Raw genomic sequence first — 21,508 nt, forward strand, 5'->3', positions numbered from 1 at the left:
CAGGGGATTCTAGGAAAATGTTCATTTTGTGTTCATTTCATTCATTCCATGAACCAGGGGAGTATTTTGCAAGTCTAAGTGGCTGGAAATGTTAGTACATGTGTCCTTCTACCATACCAGATAGATTCCAAGTGGACACGTTCAAAAAAAGGTGGCACTAGAGATTGATTTTTTTTAAATGAGTTTTAAAAATGGTCATTGCTCTTTGTTGGTTGATATATCTATCTATACCTTTAGAAATTCGATTAAATTTCATGATCCTGAAATCACGGAGTCTGTAGTGCTTATATCACAGGAGTTATCGTTATTTGTGTGCCAATGATTCAAAAATCACACAATTAGAAATGCAAGATGAATCAACACTAGATAATCTGAAAAGTACTATTCACAAAGACGCCAAAATTGATATGGTGACTATAATGCATGTAAGGAATAAAATGTCTTATCTGAAATTGTTATTGGTGCCAAAATGATTCAAAAATCACAACTTAAACATTGGAAATGAGCCTATTTTGAGCAGTGATTATTGAATCATCTTACGTTTTTATTGGCTTTCTATCATTTGTTAGGGTACAAAATAGTATTAAATAGTATTAAAACCAGTTAATATGATTCAAAAATCAAATTTTCGTTATTGGTGCGCTATTAAGTCTCACTATAGTAAGCCTTAAATTAAGTGCACAATATGACAACATATATCCATTCTATGGTTCTTATTATGTGATTTTTGAATCCCTGTCTAAGCTTATACCATGTTGAAGGCCTTTGAGCGATAATTTTTGATCTGGGTGGTTAAATGATTCAAAAATCACACAAATCTGGCTACCAACTATGTAATTTTCTTTAAAGTATGACAATTGAATCATATGTAATGTTCAAGTTGTAATGACATTTTGAAAAGAAAGGTAATGAATCGATAATCACATTTCAAAAATTCAATTAAGTATTATACGTAACTGATTGATTCATTTGTCACAGTATGGAGACAAAATTATCATGGCTTGAGTAGTAAAAGTACTTGCCTAGTTTAATCAGTTTAAAATGAGTGTTTTGTGATTATTGATTCCACTATTACTCTAATAACGAACTTCTCCATGACCATAAACAAGTGCAGTGTCACAACAAATTACTGCAGATTTACTATGAATACCAACCTGATATAGAGCCAAAAAGTGATGTTGTTGTGAAACCAGTATTTCTGGTACCCATAGGGGATTTGAAATCAACTTATAAATCAAATGTCATTCCTCAAAGTATCATAATCAAACCCCGGGCGAGTCCAAAATTAGAAACCTGAGTATTGATTCATATGAAATATGAATATCTCTTAAACGATAAAATTTCCTGAACCAGATCACAGATCTGACTCGCTATGTCTGTTCAGACATGTTTGTCTGCCAGATCGTGGTACCTGAGTCCCTTCATTGCCGTGCATTGAAATCACACAATAACACACAAAGCTAGAATCACGGCAAATCGACATTCATCGCTTTTTCATCGGAGTACTAATGGACAGTGTTCAAATGGACAGTGTACATTCCCCTGATACAGCATAATTTCAATACATGCTCATTTATGTGATTTTTGACTCATTATGGCACTTTTAACCATCTAAATTCTCTAAATATTAGTTAGCATGATATAATTGACATTGATAGAGTTCATTGTTACAATCATTCCGTTGATATTCATATCACATTCATCATTCTAAAATACTTAGTCAGAATTAACCCTGTATGTGATAATTGCATCGTAACTCCACATTTAACCGGTGATTCTTTGCACTTTTAACACTCAGCTATCTCAAAAAGGTTCAATAATCACATTGAGAAGCAGGACACACTCACAGAATGTAAATTCATGATTAGAGGTGCAAGAAATGAATATTTTGTGATTTCTGGCTCATATCTGCACAATTAACAGATATAAAGAGATGAATGACTTTATTATGTGACATTTGAATCTTTTTGGACCACATTAAAATTTGGTTAACTTTCATAGCATACTCCTTGAGATACAAGTATTTTAAAATGCTTCACACAATTTTGGCAGTGAAAAATCAATCTCTAGTGCCACCTTTTTGTGAACATGTCCAAGTCAGTACAAGCATAAATACGGCTGTAAAAGCATGTTTCCAAAATTGTATCAAATGTTTCCACCATCTCAACTACTATTTTCATTTTTGTTCATTTTCCATACATTCCATGAACCTGGGTAATGTTATTTGAGTTTTGATGGCTCTTAGGCCTAGTTTTTACCTACATCCATCTTAGAAAACCGAATTGAGGCTTCCCAGCACTTAAATACAGCCAATACTTCGATGTGCCCATGTTCCAAAAATCTGGATTCTCAGGAGGATTATTGTGCCAAAATTGGGACATTTTGGAACATTGGTAACATCGGTTCTAGACATGTAATGATTCTCAAACTTGGTTTGAGTGGTCCTAGGACTAATATAAACACTTTCCGACCCATTTTAAACCATTCTGAGCACTTAGAGAAGAATGTTCATTTTCGTTCATTTCTGGTCATTCCATGGGTAGTTTTATACGACTTTTTATGGTTCCTAGGCCTAGCTTACGGCTATATCCATCTTAGAAATCCGAACTGAGCCTTCCGAGCACTCAAATACGGCCAATACTGCGATGTACCAATGTTCCAAATTTATGGATTCATCTACTGGCGGCTGGCGCGAATTCGATTTTCGGTAAAAACCACATCAGTTTTCAAATTTGAGATATTTTTAGCGCGCGGCGCGCGCACTGCGTGTTAAATTTTAAATTTACGCCAGCTAGCAGGTGTCAGATTTACTGGTTATAATTGTGGGAAGTCCATCTATGTTTATTATTAATAATTTGTGGTTGACTATTTATTTTCCCCAGGAAACTTACTCACGTGCGAAAGACGAACTCTAAGAATTGGAGAATAACGGCAGTAGACAGCAGCTAACTTCCCCTGTACTCAACGACATTGAACAATAGACATGAAATGACTCGCTGACCCCCTACAAAGTACTTGTGCTCGGAGGCAGAATTTGGCATCGTTTGGGTCGAGAGATTTCCAAGGGTAATGATACAGTTAAACTGTATAAAAATACCTCTCTAAAACAACTTTCTCCTGGTCGGCCATGTCCCTCATCCTGCACTTGAGCCCTGCTGAGGTCACAAGAACATCGGAGCACAAATGAGCGAGAAACGGGGAAGCCTTAGCTTCCGGGTCAAGGACTGCATCACTAGCACCTACCTATTGAACCTATTGATAGGTTTAAAAGTAGGCATCTTCACGCAATCTGCGGACCACCTCCTAGCAGCGAAATACGGATATACCCTCCCTATTACATGCGTTCAACCGGCACCCGAACCACACGCTGTTTCTTAGACACAACTTCCCACTTAAATCAGTGTCCTGTCGCATCAACTGGCATCGGCAAGTGGCGACACTGTGTAGACTCAACCCTGAGCTTGATCAGAATCTTCAGTCACAAACCTGACACCGTTTCGGGGCTTGCAATACGGTTTTCTGTCAGGCTCCCAGCAGTTTCTTTTGGACCACCATCTCATCTGACAATCACCCGAGGATACCTGCCAGAGCTCGCAATTTACGACGAGTTAGCTTATGGCACCTCTGGCTGTTAAGTGAAATCATAAAGCTCAAACAGCTCTCATCTCCCATTCTCTCTTCCTAGACAGCAGACCTGGGAGAAACTCCTTCTAGCCGGACGTCACGCGTGATGTACGAGAAACTACGGACAGGTGTGTACCTATACTTTTTAAAATTACACATTTCGTCTGGATTGTGATTCACTGCAAAACAAGTCGCAGGTTCCAATTGTAGAACTATAAAATTTTAATAATTCATGGTTGATTATACGGCCTAAGCGGTATACAAATAAAGCGTTATTATTATTATTGCCTCTAATCCTCAGGGTACTCCTACTTGCGTGCGAAAGACAAAGGCAGCAAGAATCGAAGAACAGAACCCCGACCACACTGCTTGTGAGAAATGAGCAGCTCTTGATCTAGGACAAAAAACTTTCTTCTGTTTAATATCTAAAACGTGTTACGTGTGATATTACACCAACTTTTGATTAATAATACGAAACTTTATACCTTATAAAGTATGATATTTAAACACGAAAATTTACATTCTGAAATTGGTATAGTGTTCCTTTAACTGTTCCTTCAACTTTCATCGTAGCTTTTTTCAAAATATTCTTCAGTGCCATCAACAAACAGATTTTTTCATTTGACTGAACTGTGCCATATTTGATATTGCCTCTGTATTTTATAGGGAAAATTTTTTAAATCTTGCAAGTTGATGTAATTAAGTTTTAAGTTAACGTATTATAGATATGTTAACACTAGTTTATGTTTCAGTATTTAAATTGTTTCCATTTATAGTTTAACCGATCCCTGTTGTAGAGTTATCAGATCTTTACTTAGGATAAACAATATAATATGAAGTTCGATAATAATATTAATAAACATTAATTGTATTCACTGTTTTCTAGTCATCAAAATTCAGATCAGGAGGTGACCGGGACATGATTTTAGGCCTGACCGGGACCGGGACCGGGATAAAAAATGTGGCTTGACCGGGACCGGGACTGAGATTATCAATTTACCGTGACCGGGACCGGGACCAATAATTTCTGGGATTTCTATCTTACCGGGACCGGGACCAGGACCGGGACCAACAATACAATTTTTTCGGGATGACCGGGATTTTACCGGGATGACCGGGACCAAAACTGGTATTCTCATATTGAAAGCTGCAACTTTCATTTACATTATAATTGAACAATTTGAATAAGTAATAACTAGAATATTAAATTAGAAAAAAATAGAAAAAACCCGTCAATATGGGGCATGGGCCTAATGTACTACACCAATAATGTTCATGTACTGATTACTCAAGTTCTTCCTCATTCCTCAGTCAATGATCCCTCATTATTCAACAGTTTCATTCTCCAATTGACAATTGGGCGTAGCCCGAGTTGAAAACTTGTTAGTTTGCACTTATGAGTTATGTAACGATATTAGTTACCTAAACTTGTTTAGCAATTTTAAACATTGTTTTATTTGGCTCAGAGGTTGTTTTAAGATGAAATTCACAATGAATGAAGTAAAAACTTAAAATCACAGTGAATGAAATTATGTAAAAGATCCCGGTCAAAATCCCGGCAAATTTGAGTGATTGACCGGGACCGGGACCAAGAATCCTGAATTGACCGGGATCATAAATCAGCATTTGACCGCGACCGGGATGAAAAATGTGACTTGACCCGGTTGACCGGGACCGGGATAACTCAAAATTGCCAATCCCGGTCACCTCCTGCTTCAGATCGGGGTAATATATTTATAATGTACAAAATGATACGCTCTCGAACGCACGCTTCCTTTTCCTCACCTTCGCATCTTTGATCTTGTTAAGTAAAACACATAGTAAGGTTCCCCAGAAATGTCCTGTAAACTTGACTTTTTATTTAGGCCGGTAAAAACCCACAACTGACTGAGGTTTCGAAATACAGCCAAGAACTCAGATATGACACAATCAATTTTATGTGTATGAAACAAATTTTCAACTGTCTGGCGGCGATCAGCATGTCATACTGACTAAACTCTAATCGGTTTATGAAAATTACATCCCGGTTAATGAAAAGCGTAGCCTGGAGTTCCCGCTCCCAGGTAAAATACATACATAAATGAGGACCGCCAAGCAAGGAATGAAGAACGAAATTAAATATTATCTAATCGATTACAAATCTTGCAGATTCCTGAAATTAAATGTAAAATGCAGCTAAACTCGTGCATCTAATAATAATATGACAATATGATAGAATTGTAATAATGCTACATGCTACGCGCGCTAAAACGATGAATCTAATCTAAATCTAGTAACCATATCAACGCGCAGTAACCATAGTAACGCGCTCGATTCAATTCCAGTATATTGCGACGAGTGTTTACATCACTAAATTAGCTGTAACTTTGTGTGATTATGGACGATCGTGCTAAATTTAAGGCGCTGTGGCTAAAATCGTCCACTGAACCAACAGGTAAAATTTCAGAGAGATCGTCCCCAGCGCTCATTTTCACCTCGCGAATGATCAGCTCGCAGTGGGTATAGCCCGACAGAGGGGGCGACTGTCGACGAAGCAGAAAACTACTACGACAGCCTTGGTGGTGCCATCGACCAGATACCAGCCCACAACTTACTATTCGTTGTAGGAGACCTCAATGCGCATGTCTCATCATCAGGAAACTGGACATCCTTCCACAAGGGTCCAGCAAACCGAAATGGTAGACTGCTAGAGGATATGCTGTTGGAGCGACAGCTAGAAATCACAAACACCAGATTTCAGAAGCGAAGAGGTAAACTCTGGACATATCTCTCAGATATGAGTCAAAGTAAATCTCAAATCGACTTCATCATTTGCCGGAAGAAATGGCGGAACTCCGTCAAGAACTCCGAAGCATATGGTAGTTTCCACAGTATTGGCTCGGATCACAGAGTAGTCGTAGCAAGGGTAAAGCTTAGTCTACGGATAAGCAAGACGGAGAAGAGGGCTCCGGTTCTGGACTGGTCTAAACTTAAAACTGATATCGCTCTACAAGAGAGGTACACAGTGGAAGTTAAAAACCGCTTTTCCATACTTGAAAAGGATGATCAGACGGCAACAGAAAGGTACCAATGCTTTATTGATGCGAATAGGACAACTTCTCGACTTTTACTACCTGAAAAGGAGAAAAAGAAAAGATGTAAAATCTCAGCGACTCCAAGTGTTGAGATTGCCAGGCTGAAGCTGAGGGAATGTAGCATAAAATACCACTCAGATGCTACAGAAGACAACCGAATAGCTGTTCAAGAGGGCAAACAGAAGCTAGGCGATGCTTATCAAGCAGCCAAAGAGCACCTGCTGGAGGGGCAGGTCCGGGAACTGGAGGAAGCAAGTTGGCAGGGCAGACATGCTAAAAGCTGGACCATGATCAACAAGATCACAGGTAAAGCTCCATCATATACTGGCAAAATCAAGGGAAACTCACCAACGGAAAGGGTTCAGAAATGGAAGGACTATTTTGCTACTCTTCTCGGCTCACCACCGACGGTAGAGAACGCGGAAGAGGATATTGATCCAGTCCACCCACCTCTGAATATCGGAACAGAACCGTTTACGTTGGATGAGTACAGGAAAGCAAAGTCCAGCATAAAGGAAGGGAAAGCATGGGGTGACGACAACATAGCCCCAGAAGTCTTAAAACGATGCGACCTTGATCAAATTGTCTTAGACTTCTGTAACAATGCTCTATTGAAAGGTGAGAAACCAGACCAATGGTCAACTGCCAACATCATACCAATTCCAAAGAAGGGCGACCTTAGCGAACCAATGAACTATCGGGGAATAAGCTTGTCATCCCTAGTTGCCAAGTCTCTAAACAAGATGGTTCTAAACCGGTTGAAGCCAGAAATCGAGACAATTCTGCGTAGAAACCAGAATGGATTCAGACCAGGAAGGTCAACAACTCAACAGATATTGGTACTGAGACGTCTTATAGAGGGTGTCAAGAGTCGGAAACTGCCAGCTGTTCTGACATTTATAGACTTTAAGAAGGCTTTCGACAGTGTACATCGTGGGAAAATGCTAAAGATTCTAGAAGCTTACGGCATTCCAGTCAAAATCGTGCAGCTTATACGGCTCATGTACGAGAAGACAATGGCCAAAGTCCTAACTCCAGACGGAGAAACTGAATTGTTCGAGATACTTGCAGGTGTGTTACAGGGTGATACCTTAGCACCTTACCTCTTTGCAATAGTCATCGACTACTGTATGAGGCAAGCCATAGGCGATGATGCGGAGCGACTTGGACTCACCCTCGAACGTAGAAAAAGCAGAAGAGTGGGGCCCAAGATCATCACCGATGTGGACTTTGCAGATGATATAGCACTTATATCTGAGGACATGGACAAGGCTAACGAGTTCCTGCTCAGAGTAGAATCGGCGGCAGCAAGCTTGGGACTACACATAAACGAAGGCAAGACCAAGGTCATGACACTGAATATGGAGGATCGATCTAGCGACCTACAAAGTCGATCCGGGGAAGCCATAGAAAATGTAGATGATTTCATCTACTTAGGCTCCTGGATTGAGAGCACAGATAGGGAGATAAGGGTTTAGAAAGGGAAAAGCGTGGGGTGCCCTACATAGACTGAAGGATATCTGGAAATCCAAACTCTCAAAGAGCCTAAAGATTAGATTGTTCATAGCGGCTTGTGAATCAGTACTGCTCTACGGATCAGAAACCTGGACACTGACAAAGGCTCAAGAGAAAAGTTTGGACGGGACATACACAAAGATGTTGCGTATGGTGCTGGGTATCTCATGGAAGGACAAGGTCAGCAATATAACTTTGTATGGTAGCCTCCCAAGGCTGTCAAACAAGTTACGAAGCAGGAGATTAAAAATGGCGGGACACTGCATCCGACATCCTGAGCTACTTGCCAGTGATTTAGTCTTATGGGAACCTACGCACGGTAGAGCACAGCAAGGCCGACCAAGACAAAGCTACTTGTCTATGTTACTGAAGGAAGTTGGGACAAACTCTAAAGAGGAACTGCGAACCCTGATGCGGGACAGGGATATATGGAGGGGGTTTTCTGGCGTAGATCGGACTTAGCTCCGACATAGTAGTAGTAATCGATCCAAACTACGAAAAATACCTTTTAATCTGATGACGATTACCTAACTCTTATAATAACTGATGTGACAAAGTAAACATATCTTGCCCCTATTTTGAAGAACTATACCTCTATTAGAATACTATGAAATTTAAGGGGGGGGGTCAATGGGTATTTTTTTGTGAAACTTGATTTCGAGATAGTAGTTGACCAACAAACTAGGACCAGTGACCGAACTTTTGAGGGGGTCCCGGACCCCAACCGCCAAACGGTGCGCGCAGGGCAGCCACGCCCATATTTGGTCCAAATTAGGCCCAATTTAGCCAAATACCCTGAACATGCCCAAAACCCAGGTTTATGGTGCTCTACTTGTAGCTAGTGGTCTCCTGAACTCGTATATGAAATTTCATCAAGATTGGACAAAAAATGACTGAGTTATGAGCCAAAAACCATATGCCCATATTTGGGCATACGCACCAAATTTGGTAGATTTCGTCCCATAAATTGGTCAAATATCAATATTTTTGGATGAGACTTACTTTATATGAAAGGTAAGCCTAAACTACATATTCTCTGTAAGTTATAGCTTTATATCTGTTTAAATGTGGATACTAAGGCGAAAAAACCACAAAAAATGAACTAAATTGCCCATATCTCGGTTCGCGATATTCGCGGAATTGATCTCACCAAAATTGTAACAACTCGATCAGTTTTCAAAATTTTTGCATGAAATTTTTGAAATCGACTCGAAATCGCATTTCGACCTTATTTTAAGAACGGATTTTTGATTTAGGCCTCAAAAAAAATTTGGCGGCCAAATTCTGAATTTCTGTAATATAATTTTGGAATTTGGCCGCCAAATTTTTTTTGAGGCCTAAATCAAAAATCCGTTCTTAAAATAAGGTCGAAATGCGATTTCAAGTCGATTCCAAAAATTTCATGCAAAAATTTTGAAAACTGATTGAGTTGTTACAATTTTGGTGAGATCAATTCCGCGAATATCGCGAACCGAGATATGGGCAATTTAGTTCATTTTTTGTGGTTTTTTCGCCTTAGTATCCACATTTAAACAGATATAAAGCTATAAATTACAGAGAATATGTAGTTTAGGCTTACCTTTCATATAAAGTAAGTTTCATTCAAAAATATTGATATTTGACCAATTTATGGGACGAAATCTACCAAATTTGGTGCGTATGCCCAAATATGGGCATATGGTTTTTGGCTCATAACTCAGTCATTTTTTGTCCAATCTTGATGAAATTTCATATACGAGTTCAGGAGACCACTAGCTACAAGTAGAGCACCATAAACCTGGGTTTGGGGCATGTACAGGGTATTTGGCTAAATTGGGCCTAATTTGGACCAAATATGGGCGTGGCTGCCCTGCGCGCACCGTTTGGCGGTTGGGGTCCGGGACCCCCTCAAAAGTTCGGTCACTGGTCCTAGTTTGTTGGTCAACTGCTATCTCGAAATCAAGTTTCACAAAAAAATACCCATTGGCCCCCCCCCTTAATCATCAAAAGTTTTCGATAAACTAGTTATTTTGCCAGCAACATCACTAATTATACGTCACTAATTGGTGATATGATCTGATCTCCGTGGGACCCCTAATAATAAGGGGGCCTGGTCGTCGGCCTCTCCACTTTACTTTGGACAGTACGGCGGTACTACTACTACTAGAAACTGTACCTAAGACAGAACTTACACATTTAACTTGTTTCTACATAGAAACCTATAAGTTTTGTTCTAGATTCGCATTACAAGTTTTATTTTTTCTTTTCCCTTTATCATTTTGTATAATTCTTGTTAGTTTAGTTGTTCATTTTTTTTATTCAGGGCTTTGCAGACAATGTAAATCGAGAATATTGAGTTGTTGAAAATCAAAAAGTTAATATAACTTGTCACACTCAATAGCAATAATATCTAAATCCCACAAATCATTATCAAGAAGTTACAGCAATCAATAATTCGCATAACACTTCTGAGCAGATCCAGGTAAGTCAAGACATCATCTTCGTAAGAGTGGTAGTTCTACACGATGCGGTGAATCCTCATGTCCTTGTCGCTGTGAGCTTTCTTCCTCTTCGTTGGGTTCTCTCCGACCAGGTAGGCTGCGTGCTTCCCATCTGTTGAACTCTGCTCCATCTGAAGTGCTGTGATGAAGTTGTAGATGGTGGGGTTGGAGTGTCCAAGGATAGTGGAGAACTTCTTGTTCCAGGACTCCACGAAGTTGTTCGTTCTGTTCATGTGGAAGTGGGTCCGATCGTAAGCGTTCCAGGTCGTAACTCGCTCGTACTGCTCCTTGTAGCCAAGTCGCTGGACAGCCCGCATCACCGCTTGACACAGATGAAAGTAGCAGCCGTCAACTTGTGCGGAAGGGAAGATGGCAGATAAGGCATTCCGGAGAGCTAGCTCGTAGTCCACCATGATGTTGTCTGGAGAGAAGTTGCCAAGACTGTCGAGGGCTTCGAAGGCTTTCTTGTAGATGGGGGTATCCTTGTGGGTGAGGAGGATGTAGATGCAAGGGAAGACCCAGGTAGCGTCCTCGTTGAAGTTTACCATCTCAGCGTGAATGGTGAGGAGTTGGTAGAAGAGCTGAGGAGAAGAGGAGAAGGTCGCGTCCACGTACCAAGAGCTGCTGTCCTCCAGGGCTCGCAGGTTCTTCTCCGCGTCCCAAAGATGATAACTCGTTGCTCGTCGTCTTTGTTCTTTTGTTATCAAACTGGAGCATAGGTTCGCCTTTGATCCGCTTTATATACTGTTTGCCTCTATCATTATCTACGTTTCACTGAGCAACCTCTCTTCTTGGCTACAGTTGATCAGATTCCTGGATGCGATCCCTCGTGACGTGTTCTCATGCCCTTGTTATGACCCATTGCATCTCGGCGCAGTGATATGAGTGTTATCTCACCGTAACAAGCTCATCATGCACTCGCTTAACCACCGTTGTGCAGACCGGACGCGATCTGATACGAACCAGAAAGTGGAACAAGAACTGTTCTTAGCAATCACAATGTTTATGTTAAACTTTATCCAATTTAATTTTAATTAAAATTGATTTCGAAGTAACAAAGAGGAAAATAGAACTTTTAAAGCTAATCGATTTTGTTATATTAGCAGTGCTAGGTCTATCTTATAGGTACAGTTTCTAGTAGGTTTAGTACCGCCGTACTGTCCAAAGTAAAGCGGGTGTCATGTGATCCGCCGTACCGTCCAACCTTTTTGGAAACTACCGCCGTACCGTCCTCCGCTGTACCGTCCTCCGCCGGACTGTACACCGCCGCAGTGACTTCCGCCGCTGCGTCCTATACCCGCCCGATAGGCGTCTGATAGGCGCCCAATAGGCGCCCGATAGGCGCCCGATAGGCCATGGTCTACGCTCGAATGACCTAAATTATTATGTGCCCTTTAATTTTAAAGGGCACATAATTAATTAATTAATTCGTGAAATGGTGTTAAAATCTTTGAGAGGACCCGAGCAATTCAAACTTTACTCGTCTCTCTTAGTCCCACTTAGTCCAAACCCCCGCTTCCCACGAGAAGCATTTAAAATAATTGATTTAAATGGTAAGGCTAATGGTACTGGTTCCCTGCATTATTAAATTAAGGCTGCAGAACTAATTACAGGAAATCTAATTAAATGTTCCAACAAAACATCATTGTTCGTCCAAACAAATTTAATGGATCACATACCATTCACTATATCTATCTACTATATGTTAGCAAGGCTCTCAATCGGATTAATTAAACTACCTAGTGGGAAAAGTAGTAGTAGTAGTAGTAGTGTTGTCATGGTAACTACTAGTGACAGTAGTAGTAGTAGTAGTGGTAGCGGGAAAAGCGACGTTCCGTTTTCTTGTTTTCTTGTTGTGCGTGTCTAGTCTAGGCATTGTGTGCTAAATTAATGCACATATTCAAACATATCCCTGAACAGAGCTTACTTCAAATAATTCCGAGAATTCTGTGTAATTCTATCAGGTCTGTAAGCAAGTATTTCCAGTCATATTGATGGATGTTTCCGTAAATAAATGTGATCTATGCATGACCTGTTCTCAATTGTTGTAAATCAATTGTTTTTTAATCATGTGTATATTCGTAAATAATCTTATAATTTGAATCACAAGCATGTTAGTTTGTTAAAGTGGAAGGTGTAGTATCCACACTAATTTTATCGTAGTATGATACAGTATATAGTAAGCAATAATAAAAGCTCGTTTAGACGTAGGTTAGTGACGTAGGTTAGTGACGTAGTTAGTGACGTAGTTAGTAACGTAGTTAGTGACGTAGTTAGTGACGTAGTTAGTGCCGTAGTTAGTAACGTAGTTAGTGACGTAGTTAGTGACGTAGTTAGTGCCGTAGTTAGTGCCGTAGGTTAGTTTCACTAATGTGATAAAATGACCTTCATCTTATTAGTAACCTAATTACAACACTATAAATTATAGCAGTAGAAACCAGGCAGCAGCTAAACTAGAGCGGCATTTAAAAACCTGTTTATCTGTTAGTTATTTCTAGTGACGATTAGGTTTAGTTGTCGTTTCAAAGTTAATTTAAATTAGGTAGACCGATTGGGTTTATAATTATTTTCCCTAGCTACCCTGTCTAGGAAAAGTCAAAATTGGGTTCAGTTGTCCGGTAGCCTTCTGTAACAACCTCAATAAGCAACCTCAATAAACAACCTCGCTCCCCTCACTCTCCTCACGTCCGACAATGGCTCTTATCGCTAATATACCTGTGTTTGCCTGGTAAATACAGTATATTCGCCACTTCTGACGCGCGCAACAATTTACGTAATAACTTTGCAGGGAAAACCACAACTTTTCAGTATCTAGTGTAACCACATAGTCACGCGACGCAATTTTCCTTGACAACAGTAGTCTTCCTTACCTTACCTTGTATAAAACACGTCGTGTTTTAAAGAGTTCTGGGCTTTTGGTCCACTTTAGTTTTTTATTTTGACAATTCGTTTTAATTCTTTTTAACCGTCAGGGATAAACAGTAGTACTGCATGGCCTGGTCTTACTTTTATAGTTTTCGATGCTTCTGGCATTCTTTCGATTGTTGACCTGCATCCATATCTATATATATATATGGTCTTTATCAATGTATAAATAACTCAATTTCACTCGGAGGCAAAGTTTTTAGCTTTGGGAAAATCCTACAGGAAGCTTTGAAGTTGAGTGATTAAATCGTACTTAAAATGTTGATATTGCCAGGGAATGCTATCTGTGTGTTCATTGTGAGAGTACACCTACTGTCATACTCCTTACAGGTTCTAAGGAACCTCTTGTTTCATAACAAGTCCCAGAACCACACCCGGCAAATGAAGTAAAGTAAAATTCGTAACGTCACATCATCAAACATGTCTACTCCCTCGATTGAGTCCCTCAATTCCTATGAATACTTCATTAGAAACACTCAATATAATGTAACTCATCTAATGGTGTAATCGTTCAAGCTTTACACTTGAATCATTTTCCATTGTCTCGATTTCGTATAGTGAGCCTGTGAACTAATAGCATTGTTGAAATTTAGATGTGTAATAACACTGAACGGCGATTGAGAGTATAAAACTCACGTTTTTGAGGGTAAGGTTTATGTCGAATTTATTCTCAAGGTTGAGGAGAAATGTTTATCGTTATGTTCATGTTTGGACTACGAATTCTCTTCATTCATACAGCATCTTGTTATGTTCATTGCGCTGATTCAGGGAAGCATTTTCTTTAGGCGAGAATCAAGTTCTGCATCGAGATTATATCCTTAATTTAAATTTGAGTAATTATTGGGGAAGTTGCTTTAAGATGTGATTGAATAATTTTCCTATTTGTATTTTAAGCTGAGCGGCTTATCAAGTGGCAACGGTCTCTCCACTGAATCTCAAATGATTACACTAGTGTATCTTTGGCACAATAGCTATGCATAAAACTGTATGCGTAAAACTGATCACAGTCTACAGAGGGTTGGAGGGGGTCTAAAATTGACCAAAAGTGATACGTGAATTCGCCATCACTAATGAACAGAACAAGATGCTGTATGATAGTGGCCAATTTATGGTCCACCAACATTCCCTACATGATTATCAAATCACTGTTAGCAAACTCTTAAATTGTGTTCTTAAATCAATATTATTAACCCTTTCGCAATTAGGGACCTAAATCCAGAAATGGCAGACCGACCCTCAGAGCCTACCTCTACCGTGGTGGATACGTTTACAGCTCGAAGAAAGCTTATAACGTTCATCTCCATCTGCGCTTTTCAAACGGTTACATTCCTTAACTTCAACCTTCCTTACAGCTTCCTCCCGCTCTACAGCGAAGACCGGAACATCTCCACCGCCTTGACTGGAGTAATTCTGGGTGGCTCCCACATTGGCTTGATATTTGGCCCCATATTCCTCGCCACCTTTCTTCTGGCCAAGTTTACTACACCTGTGGTCATGTCCCTTTCTGCCGCCTGTCTTGGTCTCTTCACCTTGCTCTTCGCTCTGCTGGATATAGTTCAAGACTTGACTGTCTTCAAAATCCTAGCGGTGCTGGATCGTTTCCTGATTGGAATGCTAGGCGGCTGTATCAACACTATCATATTTTCAGCTCTACTTGCCATCTACCCTGATAAAGTTGGTGTTGTTACCTCCATTGGGGAGGCAGTGCTAAATGGTGCGGTGGCTTGTGCTCCTTTCATCGGGGCTGTGCTCTATTCTTCTAGCGGCTTCAAATTAGCGTTCATAGTTCCTGGAGCTATAGTGATGGTAAGCTCAATTCCTGCGACATTTTTCCCTAATTTTAGCAAGAAGGATCTCAAAGAAAATGAAGAAGTGAGCCTAGCTACTGAAAACTGGTCCTCATTTCTAGATCCTTGGCTGTTGTTCCCTCTTTGGCATTTGGCATTTGGCCAGATCCTCATGACCTATCACATGCCTCTTCTCTCAGTGTACGCAGAGCACACGTTCGGAGCAGACGTGGTCTGGTCCGGAACAGTCCAACTTGTCAGCACAGCAGTGGTTTGCATTTTCTCCCCACTATTAGGTATGCTCATTGACAAGTTTGGGCCCTGTAAAATGATGCTAGCCTCATGTGTTCTCCTCCCGCTGGTGTATGTCTGTGTGGGGCCCCTCCCTCTCCTCACCTTCCTCGCCCCCTCCAGAACACAACTCATCACCTCCCTCGCCTTCTTAGGACTTGCTGTCCCCATGGCCTGTATCTCTGCTCTGCCGGTTATGTTTAATGTGTACCGCGCGGCTCACCACGGCCACCTGCCCACGTGGGTTGTTAACTCGCTGGTTTCTCTTTACTGTGCTGCTTTCCCTACCGGCATCTTCATAGGGACCACTGTGTCGGGATTCATTGCTCCGTACGCTTCATTTGGCTGGTCTACTGGAATACTGGGGTTGATTTTCATTGCGGAGTCCATTGTTTGTGCCATCTACTGCTTCAAGGTTATGCAAATGGACAAGAAAATAGAGAAACCCAAGAAAAGAGCAAATGCTATCAAGTATACGACTATTTCCAAAGGGGAAAGCGATCCTGAGGGTTGAACGTGGACTGTCGGTGCGCTATATAGCATGTTCACTGAATTTTATAAACTTTGTGGGCTGTAATAAAATTGAAGCATGAATTTATTAAATGTATTCAATTTGTATAGTCATTGTTCTTATTTGTTAATAAATATGATTTACTGTTAACAAATTAGCTAGTTGCAAAATTAAAGATTCGTCGGAGAGGCTGGTGCCAATACAAATGATAACATTATTCAATAAAACCTTTTTCGAGAGAAGGATTATTCTGACCTGTCTGGTTTTACCATGTTTAGCCGTTAGCGGGTGGGTACACTACATGTACAACCGCCCTCTTACTGGGGGGGGGGGGGGGGGGGGGGGGGGGGGGGTACACTACACCACCCTTTCTTATTGGGGGGGGGGGGGGGGGGTGGGTACACTACACCACCCCCTCTTATGGGGGGGGGGGGTACACTACATCACCCCCTCTTATAAGGGGGGTGGGTACACTACACCACCCCCTCTTATGGGGGGGGGGGGGGGTACACTACATCACCCCCTCTTATTGGGGGGGGGGGGGGTACACTACACCACCCTTTCTTATTTGGCTGATAGCCGGCTGGGTAGTGGTAGCATCGCTACCTGGGGGCCCCTGCTACCAGAGGGGCCCCTGCTACCTGGGGGCCCCTGTTACCTGGGGGCCCCTGCTACCAGAGGGGCCCCTGCTACCTGGGGGCCCCTGTTACCTGGGGGCCCCTGCTACCAGAGGGGCCCCTGCTACCTGGGGGCCCCTGTTACCTGGGGGCCCCTGCTACCAGAGGGGCCCCTGCTACCTGGGGGCCCCTGCTACCTGGGGGCCCCTGCTACCAGAGGGGCCCCTGCTACCAGAGGGGCCCCTGCTACCTGGGGCCCCTGTTACCTGGGGGCCCCTGCTACCAGAGGGGCCCCTGCTACCAGAGGGGCCCCTGCTACCAGAGGGGCCCCTGCTACCTGGGGGCCCCTGTTACCTGGGGGCCCCTGCTACCAGAGGGGCCCCTGCTACCTGGGGGCCCCTGTTACCTGGGGGCCCCTGCTACCAGAGGGGCCCCTGCTACCTGGGGGCCCCTGTTACCTGGGGGCCCCTGCTACCAGAGGGGCCCCTGCTACCTGGGGGCCCCTGCTACCTGGGGCCCCTGTTACCAGAGGGGCCCCTGTTACCTGGGGGCCCCTGCTACCAGAGGGGCCCCTGCTACCAGAGGGGCCCCTGCTACCTGGGGCCCCTGTTACCAGAGGGGCCCCTGTTACCTGGGGGCCCCTGCTACCAGAGGGGCCCCTGCTACCAGAGGGGCCCCTGCTACCAGAGGGGCCCCTGCTACCAGAGGGGCCCCTGCTACCAGAGGGGCCCCTGCTACCAGAGGGGCCCCTGCTACCTGGGGTTTCTCTGGCTGTCAGCTGTAAGAATAAAAGATATCTCCTGGTTGGAGAAAATGAGATAGTTTGCGGAGGAGATGGTGTCTGGTCCAGTGCTCCAGAGTGTAACCATGGTAACTAACCAGAGTGTAAGAAAATAGGCAAGAAGTAAGATCAGAGTAAGAGTAACGTGAAGTTATTCAAATATTCAAATAATTAGATAAATATATGAATTTATAATAATGAATCTAATTTTGGATAGAAAAGGAAGTTATATGGCTAACTTCTCTTTTTTACTCCTCCCTAACCCTAAAAGCAACAAAAACGTGACTATTTATACTCCCCCACGTGGTCACGTTGATAGCAAGCGACAGAGCCGCAGAGCGGCTACAAGCGGCTACAAGCGGCTACAAGCGGCTACAAGCGGCGACAGAGCGGCTACAGATATTCAGCATATCTGCCATTTGGTCACGCGACCTACTGTTCAGGTAACAAATAGGAGTGTATTATATGCACAAATAAGAGGGTATATGCACGAATAGGAGGGTATATGCACGAATATGAGGGTATATGCACGAATATGAGGGTATATGCACGAATATGAGGGTATATGCACGAATGTTAAAACTGAATTTTTGACATAAAGCGAAGCCAGCAATATTAATAAGGTGAGCTATCAGCTATATTGTGACAACGTTAAGGGAGAGATCTTGAGTTTAACTTAATAAAGATTACTTATTGGCTTTACATTTATTGTGAAACATTATCTATTTTCACTATTCAGCCACAAATTTGAACACATTTACGTCCGAAGTGATTGCGTCTAATCAGCCACGAAGCTAACATAAATGTGACGAATGCTAAAAAATTGATATGATATTTGTTTAGTGGGTTTGAATCAATAATTTAAAAAGTTTAAGAATAAAGATAATAGTTTAAGACGGATTCGGGATTGGTATCAAGATGTTTAATACCGATCATGCAGGAGAGAATGTGTAATTAATTATGAGAATATGTAATTAATCACATAATTGATCGGTAGAAAACATTTAAATGATAGATATCTGCTCTTGTCTAGACATCTGTACAGTTGCTATAGCAACTATAGCAACTATAGCAACTAGAGTATTGAGTGTTCAGTAATGAAGGAGGTGCTTCGTAATCACAGGGCTGCCTCTCTGTCAAGAGACCAGAGAGAGTGTATATCTTACGTTTTAAACATTAACGGAGGACAATTCTCAACTTCCATCCCCGGGCTAAACTGGATTTTATCCTTCGTTAGTTTGCCGGCCTTGTTTGGGGCACTCACTCTACGACCTTTATTAGAGGACCTTGTAGAGATGGGTTAGAATGTGAACAAAGTAGTCCGGCTGCAGTTACAGTTACTGAGTTACAGCTGCAGTTACAGTTACAGCTGTAGTTATAGCTGCAGTTACAGCTGCAGTTACAGCTGCAGTTACAGCTGCAGTCCTGTCATCTCTAACAATATTACCCAGAGTCTTGGAACATATTTCTTAAAAAACCCAGCATATTTAGAGATGACAGGTCAGGAATAAAAGCTCGGAAAAATAAAATTAACCCTGGTAACCCTGGTAACCCTGGTAACCCTGGTAACTTACTCGTAAGAGTTCTGGGAACCCTGGTAACCCTGGTAACCCTGGTAACCCTGGTAACCCTGGTAACCCTGGTAACTTACTCGTTAGAGTTCTGGGAACCAGCCCCGCTCATGAGAGGAGACATAGCAATGAAGAGCTGCATGGCACTCCACAACCTGTGAAACTCTTTACACTCGTCCATGTACCTGCAAAAGGTGGGAGGGTTAGTGAGGTTAGTGAGGTTAGTGAGTTAAGTGAAGTTAGTGAGGTAAGTGAGGATAGTGAGGTTAGTGAGGTTAGTGAGGTTAGTGAGGATAGTGAGGTTAGTGAGGTAAGTGAGGATAGTGAGGTTAGTGAGGTTAGTGAGGTTAGTGAGGATAGTGAGGTTAGTGAGGTTAGTGAGGTGAGTGAGTTAAGTGAAGTTAGTGAGGTAAGTGAGGATAGTGAGGTTAGTGAGGTTAGTGAGGTTAGTGAGTTAAGTGAAGTTAGTGAGGTTAGTGAGGATAGTGAGGTTAGTCAGGTTAGCAAAGTTAGTGAGGATAGTGAGATTAGTGAGGTTAGTGAGGTTAGTGAGGTTAGTGAGGATAGTGAGGATAGTGAGGATAGTGAGGTTAGTGAGGTTAGTGAGGATATCGAGGTAAGTCATGTTAGCGAAGTTAGTGAGGATAGTGAGATTAGTGACGTTAGTTAGGTTAGTTAGGTTAGTGAGGTTAGTGAGGTTAGTGAGGTTAGTTAGGTTAGTGAGGTTAGTGAGGATAGTGAGGATAGTGAGGATAGTGAGGATAGTGAGGATATCGAGGTAAGTCAGGTTAGCGAAGTTAGTGAGGATAGTGAGGTTAGTGAGGTTAGTGAGGTTGGTGAGGTTAGTGAGGATAGTGAGGTTAGTGAGATTAGTGACGTTAGTTAGGTTAGTGAGGTTACTCACATGACACCGTTAGGAGGGTTGTCCCCTATCCAACCCTCGTTGGAGAGATAAGATCTCAGCTTCTCCAGTACATAGGACAATATAGAGAGGTTCTTACAGAGTCGCTCCCTTGCTAACTGCAAACTGTCCCGTGCAATGTCTACTTGCTGTGAGGGACAAGTTTAGTGTTTAATTACTAACGTCTGTCAAATAATCCCGTGTATTCAAAACACCTAGTAACAGGAATGTTACTAGGTGCTACTAGGTAACGGGATTAATGCACTGGGAACCGACCGGTCTGGGGTCTTTTGGATATCGAAATATTTTACAAATAGCACAAACCTCTGGCGTGCCTGTCTTTTCTATCTGTGAGATTAGCACAAGAGAAGAGTAATGCGCCTCCATCATCTTCGTCTGTAATATCAGGTGTTACTAAGTGTTACTAAGTGTTACTAGGTGTTACTAGGTGTTACTATGTATTACTAGGTGTTACTAGATGTTACTAGGTGTTACTAAGTGTTACCAGATGTTACCACTTACCAGGTGTTACTAGTTGTTACTAGGTGTTACTAGGTGTTACTAGGTGTTACTAGGTGTTACTAGGTGTCACTAGGTGTTACTATGTATTACTAGATGTTACTAGGTGCTACTAAGTGTTACTAGGTGTTACTAAGTGTTACCAGGTGCTACTAAGTGTTACTAGGTGTTACTAAGTGTTACCAGGTGTTACTAAGTGTTACTAGGTGTTACTAGGTGTTACTAGATGTTACTAGGTGCTACTAAGTGTTACTAAGTGTTACTAGTTGTTACTAGATGTTACTAGGTGTTACTAGATGTTACTAAGTGTTACTAAGTGTTACTAGGTGTTACTAAGTGTTACTAGATGCTGTGTATTAACAAGAGAAGATTACTGTTTCTCTCTTTACCTTCTCCATCACTTTCTTTTCTCTCGTCTCTTCGTTCTCCTCGTTTTTAACAACAGGTTTAGGCATGATGCCAAGGAAGGGAGAGGCTTGCAGTAAATCCATTATCTCCTCTTCTGACTGGGAGATGAAGGTTGATAAAACAAAAGCTTGAAAAGATTACGATTACAGAGCATGTTTGATAGAGAATAACCACTGATCACTAATCATTATTATCTCACCAATTGTGTGATTATTATCGCGCCAATTGTGTGATTATTATCGCGCAAATTGTGTGATTATTATCGCACCAATTGTGTGATTATTATCGCACCAATTGTGTGATTATTATCGCACCAATTGTGTGATTATTATCACACCAATTGTGTGATTATCATCACACCAAGAACAGAAACTGGTAAACCATTTAAATTAACGATCATAAGGATCAGGAAGAAGAGGTGATACTCTTCATGTCGCATGTATAGATGAGGACCGGTCTGCTTTTTTGTTGTTTTGGCTGCCAGAAAGCAGTCTATTTTCCGGT

The 21,508-nt window shown here is 41.8% G+C and overlaps 4 protein-coding genes across 5 annotated transcripts in view; 1 reads left to right on the top strand and 3 right to left on the bottom strand.

Annotated features, from left to right (window-relative positions):
* Positions 1 to 21,508, bottom strand: part of LOC134814714 (uncharacterized) — a 75,960-nt gene that overhangs the window by 51,869 nt on the left and 2,583 nt on the right. The window lies entirely within an intron of this gene.
* LOC134815807 (cytoplasmic FMR1-interacting protein 2-like) overlaps positions 1 to 21,508 on the bottom strand; it is a 45,574-nt gene that overhangs the window by 21,791 nt on the left and 2,275 nt on the right. Inside the window, exons 4-8 of one of the 2 annotated variants that reach the window (XM_063824396.1) lie at positions 20,986 to 21,102; positions 20,402 to 20,473; positions 20,081 to 20,226; positions 19,257 to 19,361; positions 18,772 to 18,891 (exon numbers count right to left, since the gene is read on the bottom strand). In XM_063824396.1, the coding sequence (XP_063680466.1) occupies positions 18,772 to 18,891; positions 19,257 to 19,361; positions 20,081 to 20,226; positions 20,402 to 20,473; positions 20,986 to 21,102 (560 nt within the window). The remainder of the gene's footprint in view (positions 1 to 18,771; positions 18,892 to 19,256; positions 19,362 to 20,080; positions 20,227 to 20,401; positions 20,474 to 20,985; positions 21,103 to 21,508) is intronic. The other variant, XM_063824397.1, reaches the window with a different exon arrangement.
* Positions 10,687 to 11,604, bottom strand: LOC134814715 (uncharacterized). Its single transcript, XM_063822898.1, has 2 exons — positions 11,591 to 11,604; positions 10,687 to 11,401 (listed from the first exon to the last, which is right to left on the bottom strand). The coding sequence occupies exons 1-2, from the start codon at positions 11,602 to 11,604 to the stop codon at positions 10,711 to 10,713; spliced, it is 705 nt and encodes a 234-aa protein (XP_063678968.1). The 3' UTR covers positions 10,687 to 10,710.
* LOC134815805 (uncharacterized) lies at positions 14,828 to 16,279 on the top strand. Its single transcript, XM_063824394.1, has one exon. It carries the CDS (start codon positions 14,840 to 14,842, stop codon positions 16,208 to 16,210), a length of 1,371 nt encoding a protein of 456 aa, XP_063680464.1. The 5' UTR covers positions 14,828 to 14,839; the 3' UTR covers positions 16,211 to 16,279.

Source organism: Bolinopsis microptera, chromosome 5 (genome assembly GCF_026151205.1).
Source record: "Bolinopsis microptera isolate Bmic1 chromosome 5, MBARI_Bmic_1.0, whole genome shotgun sequence".
NCBI classification, from domain to species: domain Eukaryota; kingdom Metazoa; phylum Ctenophora; class Tentaculata; order Lobata; family Bolinopsidae; genus Bolinopsis; species Bolinopsis microptera.

Coding starts and splice junctions, on each gene's coding strand:
- LOC134815805 (XM_063824394.1), top strand. CDS start 14,840: ATGGCAGACCGACCCTCAGAGCCTACCTCTACCGTGGTGGATACGTTT.